General features: G+C 50.9%; 1 protein-coding gene across 4 annotated transcripts in view; it reads left to right on the top strand.

Moving 5' to 3' along the window:
* Positions 1–27,152, top strand: part of PLEKHG4 (pleckstrin homology and RhoGEF domain containing G4) — an 89,147-nt gene extending 61,995 nt beyond the window's left edge. For 2 of the 4 annotated variants that reach the window (XM_062621166.1, XM_062621163.1), the window contains 11 exons: positions 144–266; positions 807–998; positions 17,268–18,205; positions 19,689–19,938; positions 20,648–20,737; positions 21,068–21,292; positions 22,198–22,368; positions 22,846–23,023; positions 23,656–23,772; positions 23,858–24,121; positions 24,666–27,152. In XM_062621166.1, the coding sequence (XP_062477150.1) occupies positions 144–266; positions 807–998; positions 17,268–18,205; positions 19,689–19,938; positions 20,648–20,737; positions 21,068–21,292; positions 22,198–22,368; positions 22,846–23,023; positions 23,656–23,772; positions 23,858–24,121; positions 24,666–24,955 (2,838 nt within the window). In that variant the 3' untranslated portion in view covers positions 24,956–27,152. The remainder of the gene's footprint in view (positions 1–143; positions 267–806; positions 999–17,267; positions 18,206–19,688; positions 19,939–20,647; positions 20,738–21,067; positions 21,293–22,197; positions 22,369–22,845; positions 23,024–23,655; positions 23,773–23,857; positions 24,122–24,665) is intronic. The other 2 variants (XM_062621164.1, XM_062621165.1) reach the window with 2 other exon arrangements.
* The last annotated feature ends 279 nt before the right edge of the window (positions 27,153–27,431 follow it).

Below are 27,431 nucleotides of genomic sequence, written 5' to 3'. Positions count from 1 at the left end.
GGGGGAAAAGTGTACACACACATTCTTTCAGGTCATTAAATGACCAGCATTATGAGAGCAGCTCCTTCCTCTTTCCGCATGAAGGCTACTTTGGTGAGTAGCACAGGGTTGACTAATAGTTTAGCTTTTCCCTTTTCTCCTAGGTCAGCAGTTGGATCGAGAATGTTGGCAGAAAACGATTAAAGGAAACAATCAACCTGGATGATTCTTTGGAGATGCTGCTTCAAGCACAGAAGCAGTTCAAGGAGTTTGATCTTGTTGCCAGTGTAAGTGTTATTAGATTGGAAAAATTTGCTCTCCAGAGACTGAGTGGGGAGCCTTGTGCGTACTCAGCCAAAGCCATAATGCTAATAAGGTGTCACTGGTAAAGTGTGCATCACCAAGGTGTATGTCATTCCTTGCACTGCTTAGCTTCTCTGCTCTCCTGCTGTAGATAAAGCCACCAGCTTAATGCCTTAGTGGATGGAATTTACAATCTTGAGGAAAATACCTGCTATGATGGAAGATGGATTTTTTTTTTTTTTTTTTTGTAACTCCCTTGTTGTGCTTGTAACATCGCTTTTTGTTTTTGATCCTAATTGACCTGGACATTTTTGCGTATGCCTTTACAAGCTGCTGTGTGGCTACTATAAATCCTAAAAGAGGTCAGGGCTCCAGAATTCAGCTGTAAACAAGTACACACCTGCTCATGTGATTTGAACCTTAAAAAACATTCTAATTAGCCCTAGTTATTAATGACCTTGAAGATTATCTACCGTCCTTGTCAGGTCTCTATCCTCATACACAAAATCCCATTTTGCTTTCAGGAATATTGCAGAAGGGGGCAGGAAGCACTAAAGAAGATGGATTACTGGGAAGACTTTTTCTCTGTGGATGTGCATTCCTATAGGGTGAAGCTGCAGACCTACAGAGATCAACTGGAGGAGTTCTGCACTCAGCTGGATGAAAAGAGGCACCAAATCTGTGAGATAGTCAGGCTCTATGAGTTCTTTGACAAGGTAAGACAAAGCATCTGCTGCATGGAGGAGGGTGTAAAAGCCTGCTTGGACACAGTCCAGAGTTTGATTGTTTATGAAAAGTGTGAAACGGTGTGTGCACCACCAGAGAGCTGGACCTGTGACATGCAAAAGCCCCCCACGTTCATGTGTCTGCAGTGATTATTTTCAAGTCAGGAAGTAAAGAAGGGGTGGGTGTGTACCCAAGAAAGTCTCCATCTGTTCAGAGCAGAGGTCTTCTGCTGCCTGTACTGGAGCTTTTAGGTCCCTCTCATGGCTGCAGTGGACAGAAGGATCATGGTAGCACTGGCTCCAATGACAAGGGCCAAGAGATTGGTTGCCCGTGTCCAGTCTTGGCCACTGTGCCAGGGCAGGCTGCCTGCATTTTGCTCATATTACATCCTTACATGCTGATAACAGCCTATTGACTCATCAGGAGTAGCACCCTGATACTCAGCCCTAAATATACTGCAGCTCCTCTCTTGTGGAGGCCTGTGTGAGAAAATGGAGCACCAGAATGGGGTATTAGGGGAGTGGCTGAGGGAATAAGGGTTCTGGGGTGGCCCAGGCACCTGGGGAGCAGGAGAGGGTGCATGTGGTGACTGTGCTGAATGTCTGTGTTTCTTACCTGTTCGGCTTAATGCAAACCCACCCATTCAGAAGACCTACACTTGGATTTGGTGTCCTTTATTTTCTGAAGTTGCAGATGAATGAACAGTAGGATTTTCTAAGTGCATTTTCAAACAAAGCTTTGGCAAGCACAGAAAGCCAGGGAGCCTGTGCTCCATTTATTGCACATTTGTACAAACACTGGGTATTGAAGTTCTCAAATTCTACAAAGAATAGGCACTAAAAGTTAAGCTGTAGATGCCACTTAGGTCCCACCAGATGTAGGTGCCACTTAGTTGCTGTCTCTGAGCTGTTTTGGCTGCCAGAAATGCTCAGAGGAGGGGTGAGGAAATTCAGCTAAACATGAAAGCATCAAGAAGCATTCTGTGGGAGAGAGGAGACTGGAGAAGGCAGCTGAGAACGTTGCTGTCAAGACGTGAGGATTGATTTGTTATGGTGATGCTCTGCAGTCCCACTCTAGCTCATCTGTGCAGTTTGCTGTGCAGGTGGGGGACCCTCCAGATTCCTGCTGTGGGAATCTGTAATTTTTTTCCCCAGTGGAGAGAAAAGTACCACAGTGTGCCGTAGGAGAATGGCAAGATCCTGTGCTCTGCTTGAGCACAAACATTCAGAGGCTGCTCTGCTCCCTGAAATACCCTTTGCCATCATGAGGATCCAGGGAAGGGTCCCAGAAAGGATGGGTTTTGTCATGTTTCTTCCAACAAACTGAGGCACACAAAGGTGCTGAGCTGTGCTTCACATGTTGGCAGTTCTGTGGCCAAGCCAAACATTGGTCCTATAGGAAGTCACTCAACCAAAGCTGGAAATCTGGAGCACAAATGTGGACTGTAGCACATGATGTTCTCCATTTAGGTACAGGAACTACATTGTGGTAGCAGCTGTTGGGCTGCCAGGGTTGTGAGCCAGGACTCAACAGCAATGGGCATCCTTTCACAGCTTCAAAGCCTTCCAATGCCAGGGCCATTTGCAAGGGCACAGATGTTACACAGACCCTTAAGATGGCCCATATCTTTTCTTAGGGCATCATGGCACTGCTCATACAGCTTCATTCTGGGGGATGGCAACTGAGGGATGCTCTCCTTGGTGGCAGCAGCACCATCATCCCTCATGGTTGTGTCTTTTATACTGCGCAGTGAAAACTGAATGATGGTAGCACAGGGTATCTTCACACTGTGTTGGTGTGGAGGTATCTTGCTTTAGTAGGGAGGAGGATTTTGATCTCACTGGTTTCAGTAGAACTATAAACAATGCTAGTGATGTAAATACAACACCTATATACTGTGAACTGGTGGCCAACCAAAACCAGGGAAGGGGGGAACATCCTGCAGCCGTAGGGTGAGTGCAGGGATTGCTGTGCAGCATGGAAGTTCTTTCAGTACTGCTTATTTTGATCTTGATCTCCACAGTGCTTTCTGTCTTCCTAAAGCAAAGTCAGTGGTGTGGTCTGGGAGGCAGGGAAAGCAGGAGGTTTTATCTTCAACTGCTTTCACTCTGTTCTGATGCTGAGCTGCTTTGACATTTCTGCAGTGATCTTGTCAGTGCCTGCCTTAAACCCCTTCTCTCTTCCTTAATATCTGAGGGGATATCAACAGCAGGAGTCTACACGAAGCAATGTCCTTGATTTTCCTTCTTGTAAAGAGCCTGCAACGTGCCAGACCCCAGGATCTGGGGAAGGAGCCTGAGGATGAGTAAGCCATATACACTATGGTAATGAGCTGGCAAACTCAGATCTCTCCAAACATCTCAGCATGTGCCAAGGGAGGGGAGCACCCACCATGGGGATCGTGGTATTTGTCTTACGTACCTCACTGCCTACTAGGAATGGGAGGCTCTTTTGCTCTCCCTTCTGCTGCATGTTGGGGGCAAGGATTTTGTAGCATGCTGTCATGGCCTATGGGACAGCACTGAAAAACCCCATATGGTCCATCATCAAGGCTGTACTGTTTTTTCATTGCTTGGCAGTTCCTGATGGCCTAAGCTCCCTGTGATGAAGCAGGCTGAGCTGGGCCAGACCACATGGAGCTTGCACATGGGCTGGCAGGGTTCCCCCCCCAAAGCCATGACTGGTACCGAGCTGGATGTTTCCATTTGTCCCCACTTCCTTTGTGGCAGGAGCTCTTGGTGCCTGTCAAGGGCTGGATGGTGGCTGGGCTGAGGCAGGAGTAGTTCTGGGGGTAGCTGCCTTCTTCATCTCTGGCTGTGGGATGAGGGTTGTTTCTCAGTACCACAGACTCACTGTGGGGACCTGCCATCTTCCTGTGGCTTCAAGCCTGGGCTGACTGCTGTCCTTTGTTTACTCAGTTGCAAGACTCTATTGGGATCTGGCAGCACATGGTGTTTGGAGAGAACTGGAAAGCTGAACAAGCAAGGGTGTGTCTGTGGTACCAAAAGGAGTAATGTCTGCTTTGTTCTAGGATGCCTGTGAGGGTGGTCCCCAGTACCCTGTTCTCTCCCATTATTTACTCTGGCTTCACAGTAATAGTGCCATAGCACACCATCATTGCCAGGAAGAGCTAGAGCAAGGCCCCTCTCCTTGCTTACTTTGTCAGGCTTCATGTTTTTTCCTTTCTCAAGCTTTCATTGAGTGAAATTACTTCCCAAGTCACCCATTCAGTTCTGGGGCAGCAACACAAGAGGGACATGGAGCTGTTGGAATGAGTCCAGAGGAGCCGTGGAGATGCTGCAAGGAAGGGCTGGAGGAGCTCTGCTCTGGAGACAGGCTGAGAGAGCTGGGCTTGTTCAGCCTGGAGAAGAGAAGGCTCTGGGAGACGTTAAAGCAGCTCCAGTGCCTAAAGGGGCTACAAGAAACCTGGAGAGGGGCTTTGGACAAGGGCCTGTAGGGACAGGACAAGGGGGAATGGCTTTAACCTGACAGAGGGGACGCTGAAATGAGATCTTGGGAAGAAGTTCTTCCCTGTGAGGGTGCTGAGGCCCTGGCACAGGGTGCCCAGAGAAGCTGTGGCTGCCCCATTCCTGGCAGTGTTCAAGGCCAGATTGGATGGGGCTTGGAGCAACCTGCTGTAGTGGAGTATGTCGGTGTCCATGGCAGCGAGTTGGAACTGGGTGAGCTTTAAGGTCCCTTCCAAACCAAACCATTCCAAGATTTTATGATTCTTATAATCCAGGTCTCTGCATGCTCTTTACCATCAGCAAAGTGTCTGGAACATAGGCTTGGCATGGTTCACGTGAGAGCTGTGTGCCCTGTCAGGACTGCAGCCACCTAGCTCACAGTGATGTGTCTAATGAGCTGGAGCACACAGCACAGCCTCTGCCAGCCCTGGGATGACAACCAATGCTGCAGAAGGTCAGCAGTGAAGGCACAGAAAGCTGCTGCCACAAGTCACTCAGGGAGAAAGCACTGACCCAACAGGAAAGGGCAGAGGCTCATCACCCGGTTCAGCACCCACATCCCATGCAGCCTGTTCATGCTGTGGTGCCCAGAGCATCACGCTGAACTGCCTGTGTCATTACAGGAGGGCCTGAGGCAGCTCCAGGGGCATTTTCCTGCTTGTCAGTATGTTGTGCAAGATGCTGCCTCTTTTGGTGCTCAGGAAAAGTATGGGCATTGCTCTGCACTGGCCAGGGAGCCTCTTGCAGCATGGGCTCTTGCCTTGTGTTTGGTTTCTGAGGGAAGCTGTTCAGAGTCCCACTGTTAGGGACTGGCAGTGGGGTGAAGCTGGTTGAGAAATGGCAGCATTTCCCTTGTTGGGATTTCTGTGGGGTCTGCTCCGTGAGACAGTCCTTCAGTGGCATTCTCTCTGCCACCCTTAGGTCCCTTCCCTCAAAGGACTCCTGGGCATCAGCCTCTGCCGATTCTGGTTTCTCAGTAGTGATTTCCAGCTGTCCTCAGCTTCTTTCAGCTGCACACGAAGAACTGCTGCTTTGGAGCTCCACTTGGAGCAAGCAGAATGTTGCCCAACCCCTCTCCATCTGTGTTGACATCTCTCCAGGAGTGGCTTACCTGTGCTCGCGTGTGGATCTGCCCCCAACAGCCGGTTCTCCTCTGCTCTCCTCCTCTGGATCTCCTGCTCGGCCACTTTGTTCTTTGTGGCTTAGGAAACAAAGCCTTTGGCACTTGAAGGAGGTGCCTGCCCTTCCTGGGGGAGGGCCAGCTGGCCTGCATTTGATTATGGCTGTGCCTCCTCATCCTTCCCCATTGTCCTTACTGCTGTAGGAATGCCAGCCTTTTTGCACTCCATCCCTTGAACAAGTGTTGCTGTCTCTGGGGCCCAAAGAGGGGCTGGGGCTCTTCTTCCCACTCCTCCAGGCCTGGCTGGCAGAGGAGCCTGACCACACAGCTCCATGCACCTTTCCTCTGAGCCACGTACACCCATCCTGACTTCAGCAGCAGACAGCAAACCCTCTTGTAAGTACCAAGTGTCCAGCGCCCTGGCTAATGTGTGAGTAGTACTGGGATTGTTTGAAACAACGCAGAGAAGGCTTTTCACTCAGTTGCTTGTGTGTGTCTCATGCATCCAGCATGAATCAGAGTGCTTTGTGTGCAGCTTTTGTGTGCTCAGGAAGAGCCCCGTGGGCTCTGAGCATCTTTGCATGGTTCTTCCAAATCCCAGAGTTGTGCCATCTGTAACACAGCAGTGCCTGTCCCTCTTTGCCTTTATTATTGCATGATCATTTCAGGGGGGATAATTTAACTGCAGGTAGAAGTTGTTGCTGGGACTGCATTGCCTCCAGACTGGCTGGATGTATGCACAGGACAGGTGGGACCTCTCAGACTCCTTTTAAAGGTGGCACAAGAAGGGGCTGCCTTCCTCAATGCTCCAAGGTTTGCTGGGGTCCTGTCCTGGGGGAGACTGATACCTGCTGTCACAGTGTTCCCAGCTTCAAGAGATGGAGCTGATCTTGGGTGTGACAGCAGAAATCCAGAGCTTGCTAAATTACCTGATTTCCACAGGTATTACCTCTCATTTCTCCCCAGAAGCTTCAGAGCAGCAACCTGCTGATACCTTGTTTTCTGCTGTGCTTCATTTCTGCTGATGTACCTTGTCACAGATGATGGTTTTGAGGAAAACAAAAAAAATCAAGTCCACTTCAGGGGATAAATTATTGCTGGTTCTTTTTGCTTAGCCTTTGAGGAGGGAAGGAGGGTTGGGAAGGCTGGTCTGTGGGAAGCTGGAAAGGATCCTGGTGCTATGACCTGAAAGTGAGATTTTTTTTTTTTTTTATTTTTTTTTTTTTAGAGTTTATTTTACTGAAAGGGCATTATGATTGCCTGCCCTGGGACTGTGCTTGGAGGAGAAGTGGAGAGTAGAACTTAGTAACAAAGTGGAAAAAGCAGCATTTGATGTGTCCTGCTGCAGTGTGCTTACTGTGAACAGAGGCGCAGGTCGCTGTGCAACAATGCTTGTCTCTTGCTAGCAGTCCTGTGTAGGTCAGAGCATGGCTTTGTGTCCCAGCACCTCTAAGCAAATGAGGGTTTGCCGTGGCTTATAACAATGTCTCTGGGAGAGTCTTAATATGCGCTATTTTCTCTCTACCTCCGTGCAGAGATTTGCTTTAATTTTCCAGGGATGGGCTGTGCAACATTCCCAAGTGAGAGCTTTCACCTGGTTACTGGTGCAGGATGATAAAGGAAGGTCGGAGTAGTACTACAGAGAGAAATGTGTAACTTCCTGATGTTGTAAAAGTGTTTCGGGGGAAGACACTGTAGTCTGGCTTCAGCGCTGCCTGACAGCAGCTGCCTCATCTCTCTTCCTCCTTCCTCAGTTACACTGTGAAGTCGTGTCCCTAGACAGGCATCTAGTCTGGTTTGCTTATTTCAAGGGGTGTCCTTTTTCATGCACAGCCTGGAGCAGCTGGGGGAATGAGCCTCCAGGTTGGAAAATTAATCCCCTTGCAGGGTTCATGCAAGGTTAATGTGTGAAATCTCTCCCCCTTCTCCTTCCTGCCAGGTTTTTAGCTGGAGAAGTCTTCTTGCAACTTAATAAGCCTCTAAGGTTTATTTTCCCATCAAAGGGGACATTTAAGGCTGATCTACTACAGCTCCCCTGTGTTTTTCTGTCTTGCAAAATCTGATTTGAAAACTGTTCTGATTTGGGAATACTCCAGTAATTCACTGCTAGATCTCCTGGTGCCCAAGTTATTTTCTCCTGTGTTTCATCCATGACTTTATTGCTAAATTGGCACCACAGCAGTGCCCTTAGCTCTCACAAGCTCTCACATCCTATGCACCAGCATAGGATGCTCCTTTCTGGTTACACAACATGGCTATGAAACTGGGGTAGAAGCTTGTCCCTCAGTTGTTACAGGGCAGCAGTGAATTAATTATTGTTTTCATGTGCTAAAACCAAGCACAATTGCAGTTGAAGGTGAGGGGTTCTTGGATTGAGATGCTTTTGAACACATGTCCCAGCCCCTCAGGCTCCTCTGTAGTGTGTTACTATGTGTGTGTGATGTGTTTGTGGCATGTGCAAGGAATGAAAGCTTTGATCCACCTGTCTGGGGTCCTTCTCCATCCTACTGTGCTGGCTGAATCCTCTCCTCACTGGAAGGCACAGCAGGAAGAATAGGCTAGGGGAGATGACCTAGTATTTTTGGGGATGCAGGATGCTCACCCCTCAACTGCCTCCCCTGATCCCAGGAATGCCGACACGTTCTGCTGCTGCTATGTATGTGAGGGGTAGTGCTTGATGTGCTGAAAGCACCTTCTTCCTTCATCCTCAGTGGTGTTCAGAGAAGGTAAACGGAGCTGTTGAAGGGCCTGGAACCACAACTGTGATGAGGAACGGCTGAGGGACCTGGGGGTGTTCAGTCTAGAGAAGAGAAGGCTCAGGGGGGACCTTATCGCTCCCTACAGCTACCTGAAAGGAGGTTGTAGTGAGATGGGGATTGGTCTCTTCTCCCAAGGAACAAGTGATAGGACAAGAGGAAATGGCCTCAAGTTGCACCGGCAGAGGTTTATACTGGATATTAGGAAGAAAATCTTCACCAAAAGGGTTGTCAGTCTTTGGAACAGGCTGCCCAGGGAAGTGGTGGAATCACCAGCCCTGGGGGTATTTAAAAGGCATATTGACGTGGCACTTGTGGACATGGTTTAGTGATGGACTTGGCATTGTCAGGTTAATGGTTGGATTTGATCTTCAAGCTTTTTTTCCAAACTAAACAATTCTGTTTCCTCTGTGTCCTTGGCTGCCCATAAGCATAAAACTGACAGTTGTGTGTAAGTCTGGGACTGCCCTTCTCTAAGCTGGGGGATCAAATCTCCTGCAGGGTCATGACAGTGGCAGCCAGGCAGTAAGGACAGGGAAGCAGCGTTTCCTCACAGCAGGTTTAGGGATTTCCCAGTTCCTGTTGCAGGGGACTGCATTGCTCTTGATGTGCAAGATGTGATACTAGCAGCGATCTTCTGTCAGCTGACCCCAGCATGGTACATGTGTGTAAAATGTTAGTGCTTTTTTTCACTTTGATCTTGGGATAGGAGCTGTACCGGGCGACAGATTTTCTGCATGTTTCTGTGCTGGTATCCATCTGGATGCTCAGATCCTCCTGGAGGCTGGAATTCCCTTTAGTCATGGGAGTTAAATAGATCTGTTCAAGCTATCTGTCCATGAAGCTCCCCTCGTTGTACAGATGGGGCTAACGCTCACAATGGCTCCCATCTGCATATCAAAGCCCTGGGCATATGGACAGAGTTCTCCCCAGCACCCGATGCCTCTGCCCAGGCTCCTTTGCCTGCTCCCTGGGGGCTTGCATCCTCCAAGTACATCTTAGGGTGCTCTTGAACTGGGGAGCTATTTCTAGCTTTGTCAGCTACCCTGGAGAGGCCCAAAGGTGAGCTGGGGTTGCAGCTCCACAAGGCCCAATGTCCGGCAATGCAGTGCAGAGAGATCCCAGCCCATCACTGAATAATAAATAATGATGAATAGGCTCAGCTTGTCACAGGAGAAAGGATGTGAATTGCATGCTACAGAGAGAGCATCTGTACTCCCCTGTCCTGGCCCGAGGGTACACTGGAGGCGTTGCAATCCCCAGCAGAGCATGGCTCATTAAAGGGAGCCAGTGCAGAGGGGAGAGACATACCACAGCCCAGCCTATCCTCACTGGCCTGTGGTGTGCTATTACAGTGGGTTATTGGTACAGTGTAATGATGCGACTGTTGGGACAGATGGGAAAGCAAAGCGTACAGAAAACCTCTGGAGGTGGCATTAGTCTCTGATCAGTGGTTGGTTGCTGTTGTGCAAGTTGCCAGCTTTGACTCATGCATCTTGCTGTGGCTTGATCTTTAATCTGATAATGTGAGGCTCTTGGCTCTCTCCAAAGAGAGTCAAAGAAATAGGTTGTCGCCGAGTAAAGCACCAGCCACCAGATTCCAGTTGATTCGAGCAGCAGGAGGGAAGGACAGTGGCCAAAGTGGATTTTAGCATGCAGTTTGAGTTTGTCACTATGAGTATCAGAAAGGAGGGAGGATAATACCAAAACAGTGAAAGAGCATCTGCTTTTATTCTGTTAAGCAGGGGTTGTGAGCAGACTTCACTGACAGAAGCTTTGCTGTTTGTGGGTGCACAAAACTGCTGAATAAATAGGCAGTGCTTCAAATTTGAAAAGGCTGGTTTGCTGCAAAGACAAGCACGGAAGTTTCTGGTTGTACTGGGAGCAAACTTAGCCCCAGTACTCTGGAATAGGGAGCTTTGAAATATTAAGAAAATCCCCTTAGTGGGACAGAAAAACAGGGGGAGGAAAGTCAGTGCAAAATCTACCCAAAAACTGTGAGGCAGAAAGGAAGCACTGAGGGGACACTGCACACTGTTGCTGTTGGGAATTTTGCTGCTTCTGCAGAGCAGTGGGATCCATGGGGAGTGCAAATCTCAGACACTTGCTGGTACTCGTTTTCTACACACACACACATATAAATAAATGCATATGTGTCATATATGCATATGTGTGGGTCTTTACATAGATATGTAGTGAAACTGGTATAGGCAGGTTGATGGAAGCTCTGAATTGTGCTGCAGCAGGGATTGTTGTAGCTTGTGATTTCACCAGTGGAGTCAGCCTGGTACTAATGGAGATTCTTTAGGTGTTGCCTGGCAGTTGCATCACTTCAGAAGGGCAAGCATGCATCCTGCACGCCAGCACCAGCACAGCCAGCCACATTTGCCCTTTGGGTCCTTGTGCTGTCGTCAAGAGAGCAGAAATCATGTGCAATCCTATTTTATCCAATTATGTTCTCCCTTAATTAGACTTTCCTGGACTTGTCAAGCCTGGCTGCCCTGGGGGGGAAGTGAAGGGATTTCTGAGCTCTTGTGCTGTTCACCCAGAGTGCTGCTGCAGAAGGATTTCCAATCACGTTGCTCTAATGAGCATCCTTTGATGGTGCTTGGGCTGTGGTGTGCCGAGAGCAGCTCTGACCCATGTTGCTTCCCTGACCCCTTATTCTTCTTTCGTGCCTAGCTGTGGGTAACTGCTTGTTCTGCTTTCTTATGCCTAAATCAGAGGAATTTGTGTTTGTCTGTCATCCTTTGTGCTCCCACGGGGTTTGTGCAGCATCTGACACTTGGTAACAGGCAGAAAGGTGAAGACAGGATCTAAAGTTTGGTTTCCCTAGCAGCTAGTTTTAGGTGATTTTAGTGGTCTCTCCTCCCTTGGAGAGAGAAGGGGGGCACTCTGAGCTACACAGCAACTCAGAAAGGGTTCAGCTTTTTATTTCAAGAGGGTAAGTCCTTTCCTCAGTGTTTAAAGCTGAGCTTCTTTAACCAGCTACATCTGCATAGGACTCAGTTTTGATCAGTTTCATTTCTGCTGCTAATGAATCCCTGGCAGGGCTTCAAATGCAGTTTGGAAAAGTTGAATGCTACAGAGTGGGAAGAGAGTGACAATGAACCTCAGTGTACAGAGATGACTTCTAACTTGGTGGCTTAGGTGAAATGTTTGTGCTCTGAAATTACAGGGTTTCCTGTCTGTGCAAGTGTAGCTGCCTACTCATGGAGCCACGCATTTTGGTACAAGTAAGCAGGAGCTTTGGCTTGCAGAGATGTAGAAAAAGCATCCCAATGTCTAGGAGGCATCACTTGCTCTTGCATGTGGGCTGGGGATTGCTTTGACTTTTGCTTGAATTTGGGCTTGGTTAGGATGTTTTCTCTCCCTGTGTAAGAGAGGGGATCTGGCTTGCACCCAGTGAGGGTGTTCTCTGCAACTTCAGTAGTTTTTCATGTGAAGGACGGCTCCTTCCCCCTCTGCCTTGGCTCTGGTTGCCAGGGCTTCTCAATCTGGTGTTCAGGCTAGCAGCATTTGCTTGTGAATAGCCAGAGACAAGATGCTGCTCTGAAGCAGTGGCTCTACTGCTGTCTGGCCATAAGGAATGGTAATTTACAGCACTGAGCTGGGTGCCAGCAGGATATGGACCCCCTCTGTGCAGATGGGAAGGTAGGATCAGGTCTGGTTTTAACCAGATGGTCAACTTGCCAGGGAGATTTCTGCAGGCCTTGCAGAATCCCCTGATCCTTCCTTCATGGGTGCTGTTGGTGTGGGTGGGTGGGAGACTGAGGAAAACTCAGAGCAGAACCATGCAAGTGGTGAGCTGACCACTTTCTGCTCTAGCGAACTTGGTCTATGAGTTAGCGGAGAATGAGTTAGCTGTCAGTGTTTGCCAGCTGATAGCCCTTGTGACAGTAAGGTTTTTTCCCTGGGTAATTTAACTTTTACTATGTTTTGATTTAAAATGTCTTTTTAATTGTGGCCCTTCTGAACTATCGGCATACAAGGCAGTCTCCAGCCACAGTCGCTGCTATTAACATGCATGCAGCAGGCTGTGACCAGGGACACATAAGTGTTGTGGGCAGGAGTCAGTTGTGAAAGCGGCCTAAAGCCATGATGGAATTCAAAGGGAACAGGCCCAAATGAGTGTCTGCGATGAGAAGAGCACAGCTGAGAGTAGGCATTTTCCTGCAAGAGAGAAGCATTTGCTTTGGACTTGGTTTCTGATAAGTGCCCTCTGACTCTACTCTTCACTGGTGTCTCAGCTCCACAGGGTTCAGTGCCAAGACCTGGGGCTGCTGGCAGAGCAGGGCAGCTACAGGAGCCTGTGCCACCACAATGGCACCATGTGCAGTTGTTGGGAAGCTCTTTGCTCAGTTCACACCAGTACCTGTGATGCTTTGGCCTTGTCTGGTTGCAGCAGTTCTGTCTGCTTTGCTGCAAGCCAGTCTCGTCTTGCTCTCCAAATTCATGGCTGAAGTTAAGTGGACTTAGAGTGAACATGGTGGTGGGAGGTCTTATTAAATGGGAGTTGTGCAGTCGTTTCTTGCCACAAAGATGTGCTGTTATTTGTGTCTCACTAACAAACAGCAGAGTGCAGCCAGCTGGTGTTCAGAAGCTGCACGCAAGCTGGGTCAAGGCTTGGTTTGATAATGTTGGTTTCTGTTTCCCTGTCCTTGGCATGTTCCCAACTTCTTGTGCTGCTCTCTGGGTTGAGGCTTGTAGTCCTGGGGCATCGCTGCAGAAGGATGGGGGACTGGGTCTGTCTTGTTGCTGTGCTTCAGTCATTATCCCACAGCTGTGTTGCATCACTGCCTGCATCATGATCAGTCTTGACTTTTCATCACCCTTTTCTCAGCTGCTCTGTGCAGTCACATCAGGCTCAGAAACAAACTTTCTTGCAGCAGTTAGTCACCCGCCTAGGCAGGTGCTTTATAACTCTGCAGAAAGTTAGAGGGTTTCTGTGCAGACACCCAGTTTCCTATGTTACAAGAAAAATACAGTTACAATCATCATCTCCCCACAAGTAGAGATGAAATAGAAAGTTTGGACAAAGGCAGCTCACCTTGAAATTGCCCCTTCTGGCATATGTCTGCAGATGCAGTGTCTGTCTCCTGTCTTGGCTACCCAAAAGGTGTCTTAGAGATTACTGGACCTTGAGTATGAGAGGAATCTGGTGAGTCTGTGATAGGTTTGGGTTGGTGAGGTACAGTATCTGAGTGATGGCTTGGTTGAGGACTCAGGACCCCTGTAGTTTTTCTGTGAAGTGCTGGAAATGTTCCCTGAGCCAGGGCTGAGCAGCTTCTCTTGGTCTGTGTTTTCAGATAGCACTTCAGTGGTGCCAAAGAGAACAGACCCCAGGAGCCTCTGTCCTCTATGCACTGCAAGCCTTGCTTGTAGTGAAATGAGGCGTCACCAACACAAGGTGATGGGCTTGGGGGTTGCTCCATGGTCTAGGGAAGACCCTGGCTCTTCCCTATGGCTCTGCAGGTCCTCAGTAGCCCCTGCCTCCTCAGGCAGCCTGGCAGGACCAACCTGTTGCTGACTCCTCACACAGCCGTGTGTGTGCAGGAAGCACATTAGTCTTTAATCCTCTAATTGAGAGTTTCAGTAACAACTTGTCTGTAAAGATCAAAAGCAGAGGTACAGGCTTCTTCCTGCCTGGTTCCAAACCTGGGTGGGAAGATTCAGTTTCCCTGCACACAGGTGCCTCCTATTCTATACAAGCAGCTCTTGCAGCCTGGCAGAGGAGCTGTAGGGCTGCCTACCCCCAAAAAGCCCCACAGGAGGAGGGTAGTATCCTGGCTTGGCTGAGTGTGGTTAGTAACCTTACCAGGACACAGATAATCACAATACCCATGCTTGCATGAGGGTGTTTCCCCCTGGGTGCCAAGGCACACATGGTCCATGGAGAGGGCTGTATTTCATGTGCTAAAAAGGCAGTTGAAGCGGGTTATGTGACCGGAGAAAACCTTGGTGGCCATTTAGCATGTTACCAAGCAAGCTGCAGGGTGTGGAGGACTGCTCCCATTGTGCAGAAACAAAGCTGAGCTATTCACTGGCCTGTGACAGGCACTGGGACTGGAAGAAATGCCATCGAGGTTTAGATTAATTTCTGTGCAGCCTTTGGAGCCCTGTTCAAGAGCTGACAGATACCATGTGAAGATGAGAGGTGGTGGGGCTGCCTCCCTCTGTGATTTGCAGCCCCAGTTCCTCCTCACTGGGGCCCCATACAGATCTGCAGTGTTTCCTAGAAATAAAAGGACATTCTTTTTCTCTCTCTCTGCCTGTCCCATCTGTGCAGGGAAGTGAGATCTCGAGCCTGGGAGAAGGCCTTCAGTGGGTGGCTCCCTTCCCAGCTGGCTGCTGTAAAGGCCAGGTTGGCATTCTGGCTCTGCCATTCCTTCACACTGCTCTCAGCACTCTCTTTCAGAGCCCCGTGTGCCTTTTGAGCTCAGCTCTTCCCATTAGTGAGTGAAATGAAGCCAGCATGCAGCCTTTGGTCAGGATTACCCGTTGACCTGCACAGCCAGAGAGGTGAGACATGCCCTTAGCTCACCCTGACAGCCAGCACTTGCTCTGAAGAGCTGGGAAGGGGCTGGTGTTGGTTTGTGTGCAGCTGGAGGGAGCAGCGCAAACCCACAGCAGAATAGGCCATCTGTCACTGCTGTGCAGATCTGCTGGGCTCCACTGCGCTCAGCATTTCACCTTGCCGTGTGTGCTTCTGCCCCCCAGAGAATATCCCTCTGCATCCCAGATAAATGTGGATTCTCACCAGGGTTTGGCACGTCCTCTGCCTCTGTACCCTCCTCCCGGCACCCAACAATGGGCATGTCATAGAATCACAGAATCCCGGACTGGTTTAAGTTGGAAGAGACCTTAAAGCTCATCCAGTTCCAACCCCTGCCACAGGCAGGGACACCTTCCACTAGACCAGGTTGCTCCAAGCCCAGTCCAACCTGGCCTTGAACACTGCCAGGGATAGGGCAGCCAGAGCTTCTCTGGGCAACCTTTGCCAGTGTCTGTCTACAGTGTAAAGCCTGAATGAAGAAAGAAGCAGGTCAGGGGCCTGTTGCTGCTCTGGGCAGGGTGATGGGAAGAGAGGGGACTGCTGTTCTTCTGGTTGTCCTGTGCTGTGGTTGTATAGGGCTGTGTGAGAAGCATTTTCCCCAAGCAGCTGCTGGTGTTTCTGAAGCAGCTCCTTGCTCTGCATGAGTAATGGGCTGGCTGCACGCATACCATGCAGCTGCAGCTCAAATGAGCAGTGTGAATGGCTGTGGGAGCTCCTCTGGAATCCGTCTCTGGAGTGGCTCTGCTCAGTCTGCAGGCTACCCCACGTGTGCTGGCATTCAGCTCTCATACAAAGGTGCTTGGCTCTCATAACTGTCCCCATCTGGAGACTGGACGCTACATCAGTGAAGCACCTCCTGCCCTCCATACCTCTGTCATCAACAGACAGTGAGTCTGGCACCTGAACCTGACTGCCACATCCCTGAGGGAGATGCAGTGACTACTCCATGTCTACATAAAGCTTGGATGGATATTCTTGGTGTCTAAAGCACAAAAATATGTGCTTTAAACATTTTGAGTGAAGGCTGCCACAGTAAGGCTGTTGGAAAATTATTTAAGAGTGGTCACTTTGTTCTTGGCACAAAGCATAAGCATTGCTTCTCTGCAGAAACGTAGCAGTTACTTGGAGCCTGACAGGTCAAGTGCTGTCAGGCAAGAGATGGTCTGGCTTACCTTGAGGGCAGGCTGGGGTGTTTCTGCACATCCGCTGGTCTTGGGCAGTTGGTGGAAGGTGCCAAGCAGGCCTGTCCTTTGTGTTTTCCCTGCCTTGTGCATCTGATTTTAACAAATAACTATTTTCATCTTGTGGTAAAGGTTCCTGGTCAGGCTTATGGCAACTGGTCACATCTTGCTCATTCTAGAGTTAAGCCTTGTCATCGTCCCTGCTTTATTTATGAGTAGTGGCTTATGAGCTTGCGCAATTGAGATGTTTGCCTTTCATTTTTATTGATGAGAGACAGGCCTTTGTGAACAGTGTTTTGTGGTAAGGCACTCCTACCTTTTCTGTCACATCAGACCACATTTTGTCCTGCTTCTCTGTTACACTGACATGGCAGAGCAGTTTTAGCAAAGCCAGCACATGTACCACTGCTTTAGTTAAGCCCTGTGAAACTGCTTCCAGCATTCCTGGAGTATTAGAAATAAACTGCTGAGCTCAGTAGTCGACTCACCAGCACAAGCATGTAGCACTGGAAAAAGCAGAGCCAGGCAGGTAGGCAGGGCATGGCACACTGCATGGGTGCAAGCAGGCACAGGAGATGCACAAGCTGCAGCTGGGCTTGCATGGTCTCTGATTCCTACTTGCTGCAAGGATGGAGCAGAGCACTTGGGGTGATCCAGAGCCCAGCTCTCACTGAGCTCCAGGCTTTTGCATACCATCAGTTCCAGGGAAGTGGCCTGGGGAGCAGCAGTCCCATTCCCTGCAGCTTACTGATGTCCTCTCGACCTCATCCCATGGGGTCATGGTGAGAATGGCTTGGCAAAGGAGGAGAGTGGGTTCCAGGTTTTATACTGAGCAAGGCCATACTGAGGTGTGAATTCCTGGAGCCCTGGTAGCAGCTTCCCCTGGGTCCCCTGCCCAGAGAGGACAAATGTGGCAGGCAGTGGGGGCACACAGGGACCTGTTGTGGAGGTGGAGCTGTGGCAGAGCAGCCAGCGCAGCTGAAGCCCTCTCCATAAAGGAGCTGTTTGTTTTGCTGAATTGTTAAAGCCCTATTGACAATAGCGGCCCCCCCTCCTCTCACACTCAAGGAACTGTGGTGGCCACACACTGATCCTTTCTCTTGTCTTGAGGCACTGAGTTAGAGTTATTCTTCACCAAGCCCCTCTGACTGGCTGTTGCCTTTTGTCCTTGCTCTACAGGCATACGAATGGGCCTTGGAAGGTATGCGGCACCTTGCCTGCATCAGCATGGAGGACTGCAGCTCCACTGAGCACTGCACAGATGTGATCCAGTGCCTGGAGAGTTACAAGGGACAGCACCCAGACATCAGTGATGCCCGGTTCCAGGAGATGAAGGAGCTGGCCTGTGAGCTGAAAAGTGACAAGGGGCTCAAACAGTGGAAGTTCGCATGGTCTAAATGCCAGGAGACCAAGCTGGTTTTCGAAAAGAAACTCGAAGCAGCCTTAAGAACAAGGAGGTCTCTGTGGTCAGACCAGAAACCAGCTTTGGGGGAGCAGCCCCAGGCTGGCAGCCTGTCCCATCGGCGGCACTCTGAGGGGGCCACCTCCAGGTCCCACTGGGACAGGACTTGCAGCACACCCCACTGCTACAACAGGCCCAACTGCACTCTGGGGTGGGCTAAGGAGAAAGTGCCCTTACCCTTCTTGAGCTGCCCTGGTGATGTCAGTGCTGGGGAAGAGCTTGCCTGCCAAGCCACTCTCAGCCCTGGTCCTCAGAGCAGAGTTTCTTTTGCCAGCGGGGTCTCCAAGTCTCCAAAGCTGCCTGAAGAAAAGCCAAACCTGGAGAGTATTTTAGAAACTCCAGAGGTAAAGCCATCCAGCACATCTACTGCTGCTTCTGGGAAGCTGCCTCCCAGGAGGATGCTCCGGAAGGCCCAAAGCTTTGACCTCCCTTGTGGTGAGAGTCTATGGTCAGGCTGCCAGAGGACGCTGAGCGAGCCAGCCAGGTACGGCAACACTGGCGTCTTTATCAAGGGGCTGGAGGTGAGCAGCACCGAGCTGGTGGACAGGACATTCGCTCTGCGACAGCAAGGTGCTCACAACTGGCCTGCAGACTGCCTGGTGCAGGAGGGACCGAGGGGCTGCCTCTCTGTGTCAGAAGCCAAGAGCTGGGGCAGGTAAGTGGCCATGATACTCAGTGCTCAGGTTCTCAGGATATTGAAAAGGCAGCCAGCAAAGATGTGAAGGGCTCTGCAGTGACAGTTACTTTGGGAGAGTATACAGGGCAGATAGATGGAGGTGTAGCTCCAGTTACATACTTTGTTGTAGGACTGCAGCATGGCTAACCTATGGAGAGCCCAGGGATGTGGACTGTGCTTGAAGGGGGATCACAGGGCAGGTCTTTCAGCTGCTCTCACTGTAAAAGATTGAAGAAATCTGGGGAGAGACTTTTGACAAGGGCCTGTAGGCACAGGACAAGGGCGAATGGCTTTAATCTGACAGAGGGGAGATGAAATGAGATCTTAGGAAGAAGTTCTTCCCTGTGAGGGTGCTGAGGCCCTAGCACAGGTTGCCCAGAGAAGCTGTGGCTTTCCCATTCCTGGCAGTGTTCAAGGCCAGGTTGGACGGGGCTTGGAGCAACCTGGTCTAGTGGCAGGTATCCCTGTCTGTGACAGGGGTTGGAACTGGATGAGCTTTAAGGTCCCTTCCAACCCAAACCAGCCTGGGATTCTGTGAAAAAATTGGTAGGAGAGATGAGAAATTAGTGCGGAGGGACTGCAGAGCTCTGCTACTGCTCTGCATGGGAGAGCTGCAGACATCCCCTTCTGGATGGGGCCTCTGATACCCTACCATGTGTCAGGAAAATTCATGTCGGGGGATGAATACCATCTGGCAGGAAAGTGTAATTGCTGTGCTTCTCAAGGGAGTGACGCTGCAGTCCTCCTGTCCGTGGGCACTGTGGCAGTCCCACTGCTGGGTCCTCTGAACAGTCAGAGGAGTTGGCCTGGGGAAGCCTTAGTCAGAGAAGGCAGGCACACGTTGGAATAGTTATGTTTAGTGCTTCACTGCCTCACAGTGGAAACCTCGAGTACCTAAGAGCAATCCTTTTAGAGACGTGCGGAGCAACCCATGCAAGGAATTGCTGTTCGCTGACCAAGAGACACAAGGTTTGTTTCTCACTCTCATTTATATTGGCACAAGCCTAACAGCACCTGTGTCCAGAGCTTCTGTTCTCCCAGGTTTAACTTGCTTCCCACAGCACCCAGTCGTCAGGCTGTCTCCTCCTCACAGAAGTTACCGTGACTTCTGCTGTGCCTGTTGTTTTAGGAGTGCAGCCATTTGCAGAGCAGCCTGTTAAGTTCAGAGCAGGGGCTGGGGTGTGTGTCCTGCTGAGGCTGGGTTAGGACCACAGCCAGCCAGAGGCTCACCCTTCCTCAACAGAAAAGCCAGTGGAATGCCTTTGATCAGCCACGAGCTTTGTCAGTGCTGTCATGGACATTTGTGAATCTGAGCTTGGGTCGTGCTTAGGGGACACCTCATCTCCATGCTGGGTCTTGGGGAGGGATTCTCTAGGGACATCCGTATGCTCTGCAGGCACTGTGACTGCTGTAGCCCTGCTCCAGGCCGGGCCCCTTCAAGGCTGAGTGTTTCCTCTCACAGCAAGCTGCGTCACATCATCGATGAGATGGTAACCACAGAGCGGGAATATGTGAGGTCGCTTTGCTACATCATTGACAGCTACTTCCCTGAGATGGAGCGCCTGGACCTCCCCCAGGACCTACGTGGGAAGCGCAGTGTGATTTTTGGGAACCTGGAGAAACTCTATGACTTCCACAGCCAGTACTTCCTGCGGGAGCTGGAGAGCTGCTGCAACCACCCACTTAGGGTCAGCCACTGCTTCCTCCGACACGTAAGGCACCAGCACATCATCCCCTGGGCCGGGTTCCTGCAGACATGTGTGACTCCTTTGCCCAGAAGTGCCTGTACATCTGGCTGCTCACCTTCACATTAGTGGGCTGTGGCTTTCTTTGGGACCCTGTGCTGGGTTGGTTTGTCCATTGCCAGCTCCAATGCTAGGCTGGACTGGGATGGCTCTGTGAGGCTGAGTCCAGGCAGCAGCAGATGCTCTTTGTCTTTCCTGTGGCTCTTCACTACTAAGAGTCACTGCCAGGGAGGCAGTTTCTGCTCCTTAGAGCCCGCGTGCTTATATAGAGGTATCCCTTACCCTGTCTTCTGCCTGTGGTGTCCGTGTAGAGTGATTTCAGTGAGGGGGGAGATACAGACCTGCTGCTCTTCCTGGAGGGGGCTGCTAGGGAGAAGCACTTGCCACTGGTCTTAAGCTCAGCTGACTCTTGCATGTTTGCTGCTACCAGGTGAATGGTACCTGTTGGGGAATGTAAGGGACAAGGGGTAACAGGACAACGGATTAAAAAGTGTTAGCTGCTTTATGAAGACAAGAACATTCCCTGACTCTTAATGAACTTGAAACAAAGTTACTCCTAATGTCATAGGAGGCTTTGCTGCAGCTTGGGGAGGCAGAGCTAGACTAATCAACCCCGTGCATGGTTGTCACTGCTTCCTGAGTGGGCATTGTTCTCACATGGGATTCTCTTTTGCAGAAAGACCAGTTTGGGATGTATGCTTTGTATAGCAAGAACAAGCCGAAGTCGGACTCACTGCTCGCCAGCCATGGGAATACCTTCTTTAAGGTAGATTCCACTGCCTGCATCATGATTGCTCTTGGTATTTGCGTGTCTGGTCTGTTCAAACAAGCCCAGCTTCCCTGCTCAGGACATGCTCAGCACTTCTCCTGCTTTCCTGGCTCAGCTCTCTGCACAAGTGTACATGGGGGTACAGGAGCAGACATGCAGCGAGTGCTTTGGAAAGGAGCCCAGCACACAGCAGCGCTGGTCCTAGGGTCTTGCATTTCCCTTCAGAGCAAAGAGAGCACCCCAGTGAGGAGAGCTGTATCAGTGCCTGCCTGGGGAATATGGGGTGCTCCACGGGTGCTGCTGCCTTCACTCTGCTGCATTTCTCAGTTCAAGCAGGTGCAGCTTGGGGATAAGATGGACCTGGCCTCCTACCTCCTGAAACCCATCCAGCGAATGAGCAAATATGCCCTTCTCCTGAAGGACCTGATCAAGGAGTGCAGCGAGGCACAAGAGCAGGAGCTGGGATACCTCCGTGCTGCTGAGGAGATGGTGAAGTTTCAGCTCCGGCATGGGAATGACCTCCTGGCCATGGATGCCATCCGTGACTGTGATGTACGTTATTGTTCTCCCCTGCCCGGGGGGTGGAGCCACTCTTCACCTTATCTAGATTTAGGGTCTGTGGGTTGTGTGGTGAGCACCCCTCTCAACTTCCTACAGTGAACAGGATGCGAGTACAGCACAGAAGGACTACTAAGGCACAGGGCAAGGGAACAGCAGGGCTTGGAGGTCTTGATGTGTTAGGAAAGACAGTGTGGATGCTGTTGATTTGAGCTGGGTGAGTTGCTTGTTGCAACACACTCCCTGGTGCTTACTGGTGAGGTGGGGCAGCCTGGCAGCCCTTGCAGATTCCATCCTGCAGACTGCCTTGGGGCTTCCATCTCTTCTGAGCTGGTGATAAGAGAGTCAGGCAGTTTGCAAGAAGGAAATTGAATAGATAGATGCTGATGCCCAAGATAGGCCAAAATCAGCTAGGTGGGACTTGAGGGAGAGGCATGTGAAGTGCAGCACTGGAGGAGGATAAACCCCAGGGCTCAAGGTGCAGAAAGGTGGATCTGGGGCAGGAAAAAGTGAGGGACTGGCCTCCTGACCCAGACGTGCTCCTGGCAGTTTGATGGGACTCCATTCCTCTTCGTCTCTTTTCTTCCCCCAAAAAGAAAGTTCTGGCTGCTGCCTCCAGTTGTCACCCCAGAGGTTTGTTACACATCTGCTCAGGGTGACAGGAGAGGGTCATCTGTGGGTTAGGCATAGGAGAAAGGCACAACTTTTCTCAGCTCTGAGCCACTTGTTTCAGCCTGATGTGGCCTCCAGCAATGCCACACAGCCCCACCTCTTCCAGGAACCCTCCTACGATGACACATAGTTGCCACTTCTTCACCACAGCCACATAGGACCCTGCTATCTGTGGCTGCCCAAGACTTGATCCTGTGAGGTCTTACCAGTGTGTTCCCTGTGTTCAGGTGAACCTGAAGGAGCAGGGGCAGCTGGTGCGGCAGGATGAGTTCACCATCTGGCTGGGCCGTAGGAAGTGCCAGCGGCATGTCTTCCTCTTCGAGGACCTGATCCTGTTCAGCAAGCCGAAGAGGATCGAGGGTGGCTTTGACGTGTACATTTACAAGCGCTCCTTCAAGGTAAGAGCAGCCATGCAGCTCCCTCTTGTGCAAGAAGTGTCCATGGCTGGTTTCCTCATGGACGCATGGCTCTGAACTGGGAAGCAGGAGCACCTTCAGCAGAAAAGCTGCTCCCACCACTGCTAGGACTTCTTCAAGCCATGCACTGAATCCAGAATGGAATACTTCACACTTTAATGCATGGCCCTGCTCTGTGCTATAAGGTGTGGGGCCAAGGTCTTCTGAGGGGACAGGTAATGTAAAGGAAAGGCAGTATGTGCATGGTAGGGAGGTGGTGCTGACTCTGAGTGAAGTCCTGGGAATTGCCTGGGCTGTCTCTGCTCAGCAACATCCAGATAATACCTACTCCTGTCCAGATCCTCAGGCTCTTTCCTGTTGGGTCTGCTGAACTGAGGGTAGCTCTGGCACAGGGTGTAGGCAGGGTTTACCCTTTCTTCTCCTCGTGGAGCCCCAGTTGATGCTTTCTTTTTCTGGCAGACAGCAGACATTGGTCTGACAGAGAACTCTGGAGACAGTGGCCTGCGCTTTGAGATCTGGTTCCGAAGGCGGAAGTCAAGCGACACCTACATCCTCCAGGCCAGCTCAGCCGAGACTAAGCAGGCCTGGACCAGTGACATTGCCAAGATCCTGTGGCAGCAGGCAGCCCGCAATAAAGGTGTGATTCCTTCCTGGGGCGTCTGTGCCGCAAAAGGTGCGGGAGGCCTGTTCAGCTCATGCTGTCCTGAGCAGGTTTGGAGCATGTTAGCAGGCAGCTCTGTGCAGCAAGTGGCTGTGTGCTGGCATGCAGCCTCAGGAGCATGTGCTGAGCTTGGCTGGGCATGTCCCTTCCCTACCCCTCATCCCCAGGAAACCTGACCAGTCCAAGGTCTGTTTCACTGTAGACACCCACTGGACTCAGTGGGAGAAATGGGAGATACTAGCACCGGGTTCCCTGCCCTGTGAGCGTGGGATCTGCTCATGGAAGGCTTCCTTCTCTCCCTGTGATCTGGGCCACTGCTGGAGTGGCAGCTGTCTCAGCCAAGCTGGCTGAGGGTCTTCTCTCCACTGCAGGCTTCCTGCTTGGCAGGACTCTCATAGGCAGCATGGCACTGAGCTACTATGCCAGAGCAGGGCATGACTGCTTGTCACTGGAGGCTCCTCAGGACCAGGGAGCAAGGGAAAGACAGGTCTGATCTCAGTAGTTCAGGAGTAGCCTGGCACAGGAGTGCTGTGGTCTGGAGCTTCATAGTGCCTGTGGGGAGGGTTAGGGCAGCCTCATTATGTGGTTGTGGGTCTCTTCCTCCCCAGAAATCCGAATGCAGGAGATGGTCTCCATGGGTGTGGGCAACAAGCCATTCCTGGATATCAAACCCAGTGAGGCAGCTATCAATGACCGTGCTATTGACTACATCATGAAAGGCAGAGGCAAGTGCTAACCATGTCTTTCTCCTTGCTCCCTGTGAGCTGGGCAGGATTTTTACTCAGGCTTCTTTGGTATGTTTTTTGGCAGGTGCCAGGACCAGAGCATCCATCGCGGTGTCTCTGTTTGACCATTCCAACCCCTACAAAAGGACACAGGCACAGCTCTCCACTGGCAGCACCCCTGCTGCATACAGCCCTTCCTCCTCCTCCCTGCTGGGGCCCCTCAACCTACACATGTACCTGGACCAGGCTCTACTGCCTGGCGTCCTGGCTCCCAGCCGCCCCTTTGACGTCAGCACCTGCATTGAGGAAGATGAGCTGGAGCATGAGACGAGCAGCCAGCCCTCACTGAGTACGTATGAGCCCAGCGCTCTGCAGCTCATCCCCACCTTTTGCTGTGAGCTGTGTGGTCAGATCAGGCTTCTCTGCAGTCCCCATCTTGTCTTGTCCCTGCCCTTCTGTGCCACCTCTGTCTCAATGTCCAAGTTGAGAGTTAGGTTGGATGCAGTAGTAAAGCACTCTGTGATCTGCAGCCATGCCTGTGGGAAGCTTGGTGGTTCTGGGGCTGCTGTGGCGTTGGCAACCAGTGCTACGTCTCTGACCTTTTGGTACAAGGCACTCCAGCTCTTGCTCTCAGTAGCCTGGTCTAGTGACCCCCTGGCTTCCCCTGCATGAACCTCCCTGGCCAGTGCCTACCAATCTCTAGCATCATTTGCCACACTTCCTTGGGTGATTTTGTGACCTACAGCTTTAAAGAGGCCCATACAGGAGTGTGGCTTATCTGTGGGCTTGTGTGGCCAGTGCCTCTGCAAGCAGATATATTATCAAGTGTGTATAGCATAGACCTATAGGCCAAATTCATGGTCGTCAGGGTGACCTTCCTCTCTTTCTTCCAGCGACAGAGAGCTCTGAGTCCTCACATTGCATGTCGGGCAGTGGCTCCAGTGGCTCCGACAGCGGCTGTGTCTCCAGCATCCCACAAGAAAGCTTCTGTGAAGACGTGGGCTCACCACCATACATGCCCCATAGCTCACAGCACAGCTCTGCGGTGGTGGAGAAACCCCAGTTCCCCAACAGCCAGTACATTTCTGCAGTAAGTGCGAGCAGCCAAAATCCTCTCTTCACTCTGCCTGTTCCTGCAACTGCCACCTCAGCTCAAGCCACCACCTCTCCTGGGGGGACATGAAGATGCTACTTTTGGTCTAGGGGTCACTGGGGGGAAGTGACGGTGACCACAGAGACTCAACCTCCTCCAGGGCGGATGAGAGCCCCTCTCTTGTGGAGCCTCCCCTTTGGTGGCCAGGGTCTTCAGGGAGGTGCTCTGGAAAGGACCTTCAGTGCTGGAGGCTGCATGGGGAGGGGATGCTGCACACACAGGAGCTATGATGTCATGGGCTTGGGTACATGCACGACCTCCTGGGATGAATGGGGCTCTGCTGCAGATGCTGCTGAGCTCCTTTCCTGGGAGGTTTGAGCCTTTTCTGGGGAGCAGTGAGATGGAGGAGCAGAAGCCTTTTGCTCTGAGCTGTCAGGGCATCTCCTGTTACGTTCCTGAGAGTTCTCAGCCGCTTCCCTTCCCACTAGATCATGTGCTGATGCTGTTGTCCTCTAACCCTGTACTAATGCTGGCTTCTCTCTTCTGCAGAAAGCAGGCCAGGTCACCATAAGTCCCTCGACAATAGTGTGAGCCCCTCTGCACACATATACCACCTAAGGAAGCAGAGTTGTAAGTAGCCCCTGAAGGGGATTTTCCAGCAGGTCTACATGCTGGTCAGGTTTGTCAGGGGAACCTTACCCTCAGCTTCTCAATTAAAACTTTTCCACACGCATTCCTGACTGGTCTCCGAGTTCTGATTCATTTGGTCAGACCAGCTTCCATAGAACTGTCACCTCAAACAGCCCATCTGATGCCTCCCTGGCTTGAAGCAGAAGCAAACAAGCAAAATCCCTTCCAGGCAGTAGTGGATTAAGTACCACCTTAGTCACCAGTGTTCAGATGAGCTGCTTTCCTCTGAATGCTGCCCAGCTGTCTAACCACTAATCTGTTTCTTGTGGCTGTTTGCTGAAATCCTGCTCTTAGTTATTCCCTCTGACATGCCCTGGAGAACCCACAGTATTCTCCCCAAGCTGGATTTATTGACAGTTTCCTTTGAACTTCCAAAGGAAACTGCACATCACCAGGTGGAGGAACCTGGGCTAGGATGCCCGAGGGAGCACCTGATTTCTGGAGGATGCCTTCACTGCCAGGAAATGGCTGTTGCTCTGAGGGAGGAGAGCACTGGTGTGGGTGCCAGCCTTTGGAAAGTCATGTCATGGCCCACTCACATCAGCCAGCTTCTTGCTTAGCTCCTTCCTCTCTGGCCTTAGGGTTGAGCCTCCCTGCCCACAGAGAGCAGAGGAATGCACGTAAGGGAGGCAGGATCAGGGCTGGAGTAGCCAAGGCACTAGGTGGCTGGTAGGTTTGGTACTGTGGGCTGTGCTGACCACACAGGCCCACAGCTCATATCCACAGGTACAGGAGTTCAAACCAGCTAAACAGAACCAGCCAAGGTTAAAATGTTATACCCTGAGCTGCTGGGGGAGTCACAGTTGAGGCTTTAGAAGTGGCTGCTGCTAGGACTGAGCCTTGGAGTGAGCTCTGAGGTGCAGATCGACTCACAGGGGAAGAGTCATGCTTCTCCTGCAAGGCTTTTCCAGTAAAAACACTCCTTCCCCACTCAAACACAGCTCTGACAAACAGTGGTTCTCAAGCATTTTCCAAGATCACCAGGGCAGAGGAACCGTGGGTCCTGCCCCATGGTGGGAGTGCAGCTGGTCTAACCCATTGCACGCTGCTGTGTTCCAGGTTTGATTGCCATTTCAAACTCCCTGAAGACCTCTGACCATCAGAAGGAGACAGTCTTCACCCGTGAAGATACGTTTTTTCTTACACATAATCACAAACAGCCCCAAACGTGACCTATGGCTGGGGGGAAGTCCCAGGAAGGTTTCTTTCAACTACATATAATAGCTTTGGTTTTGGATGGGGCCTTGGGGATTCAAAACATGTTTGCCTGATATTTATGAGTAATAGTAACATAGCTGTTTGGAGATAAAAAAAAGTATTATTTTTAAAGCTATGAGCTGTACAGATTTTGTTACAAGTGATTCTTTTACTATTTGTTCTGTAAGCTGCACATTTTATAAAGTTTTTGGAAGAGCATGAAGAGAAACTGAGGTATTTAAGTAAAAGTAGTGTAACTTTCTGTTTTGGGGTTATATTGGCCTGGAGCTCGAGATTTAACGTCTTTCCTTATGTTCTAAATATGCCTATCATAGCAGTAATTTATTTTCTTGGCTTAACACTTCTGTTTTAATAAAAGCAATTTCATTGTTATGGTGAATTGTTTCTTCAGATGATTTTTCCAGTGCCTTGGTGCTGAGCTTATCTGTGTGGTAACCTCCTGTCAGCTCCTTCGCTCTCTCTGTGCCACTTCTGCGCTAACCAGCTGCTGGCTAAACCGTGTCAACCCTGCACATATTACTGGGAGAGGGGAGAATTCCCAGATGCCAGTGGAAAGGCCAAGGCAGAGCAGGGAGCAGCCAGCAGATGTCGGTAGGAGTGTGGAAGAGGGGGTCCGGCTCTAATTTAAGCAATTTCCCAGCGTGGCTGCTGTCCTAGT

This window comes from Pezoporus occidentalis, unplaced genomic scaffold (genome assembly GCF_034315485.1).
Source record: "Pezoporus occidentalis ecotype Australia unplaced genomic scaffold, CSIRO_AGI_Poc_V1 ctg229, whole genome shotgun sequence".
Lineage (NCBI taxonomy): Eukaryota > Metazoa > Chordata > Aves > Psittaciformes > Psittacidae > Pezoporus > Pezoporus occidentalis.
This window is presented reverse-complemented; position numbering and strand designations above follow the sequence as displayed.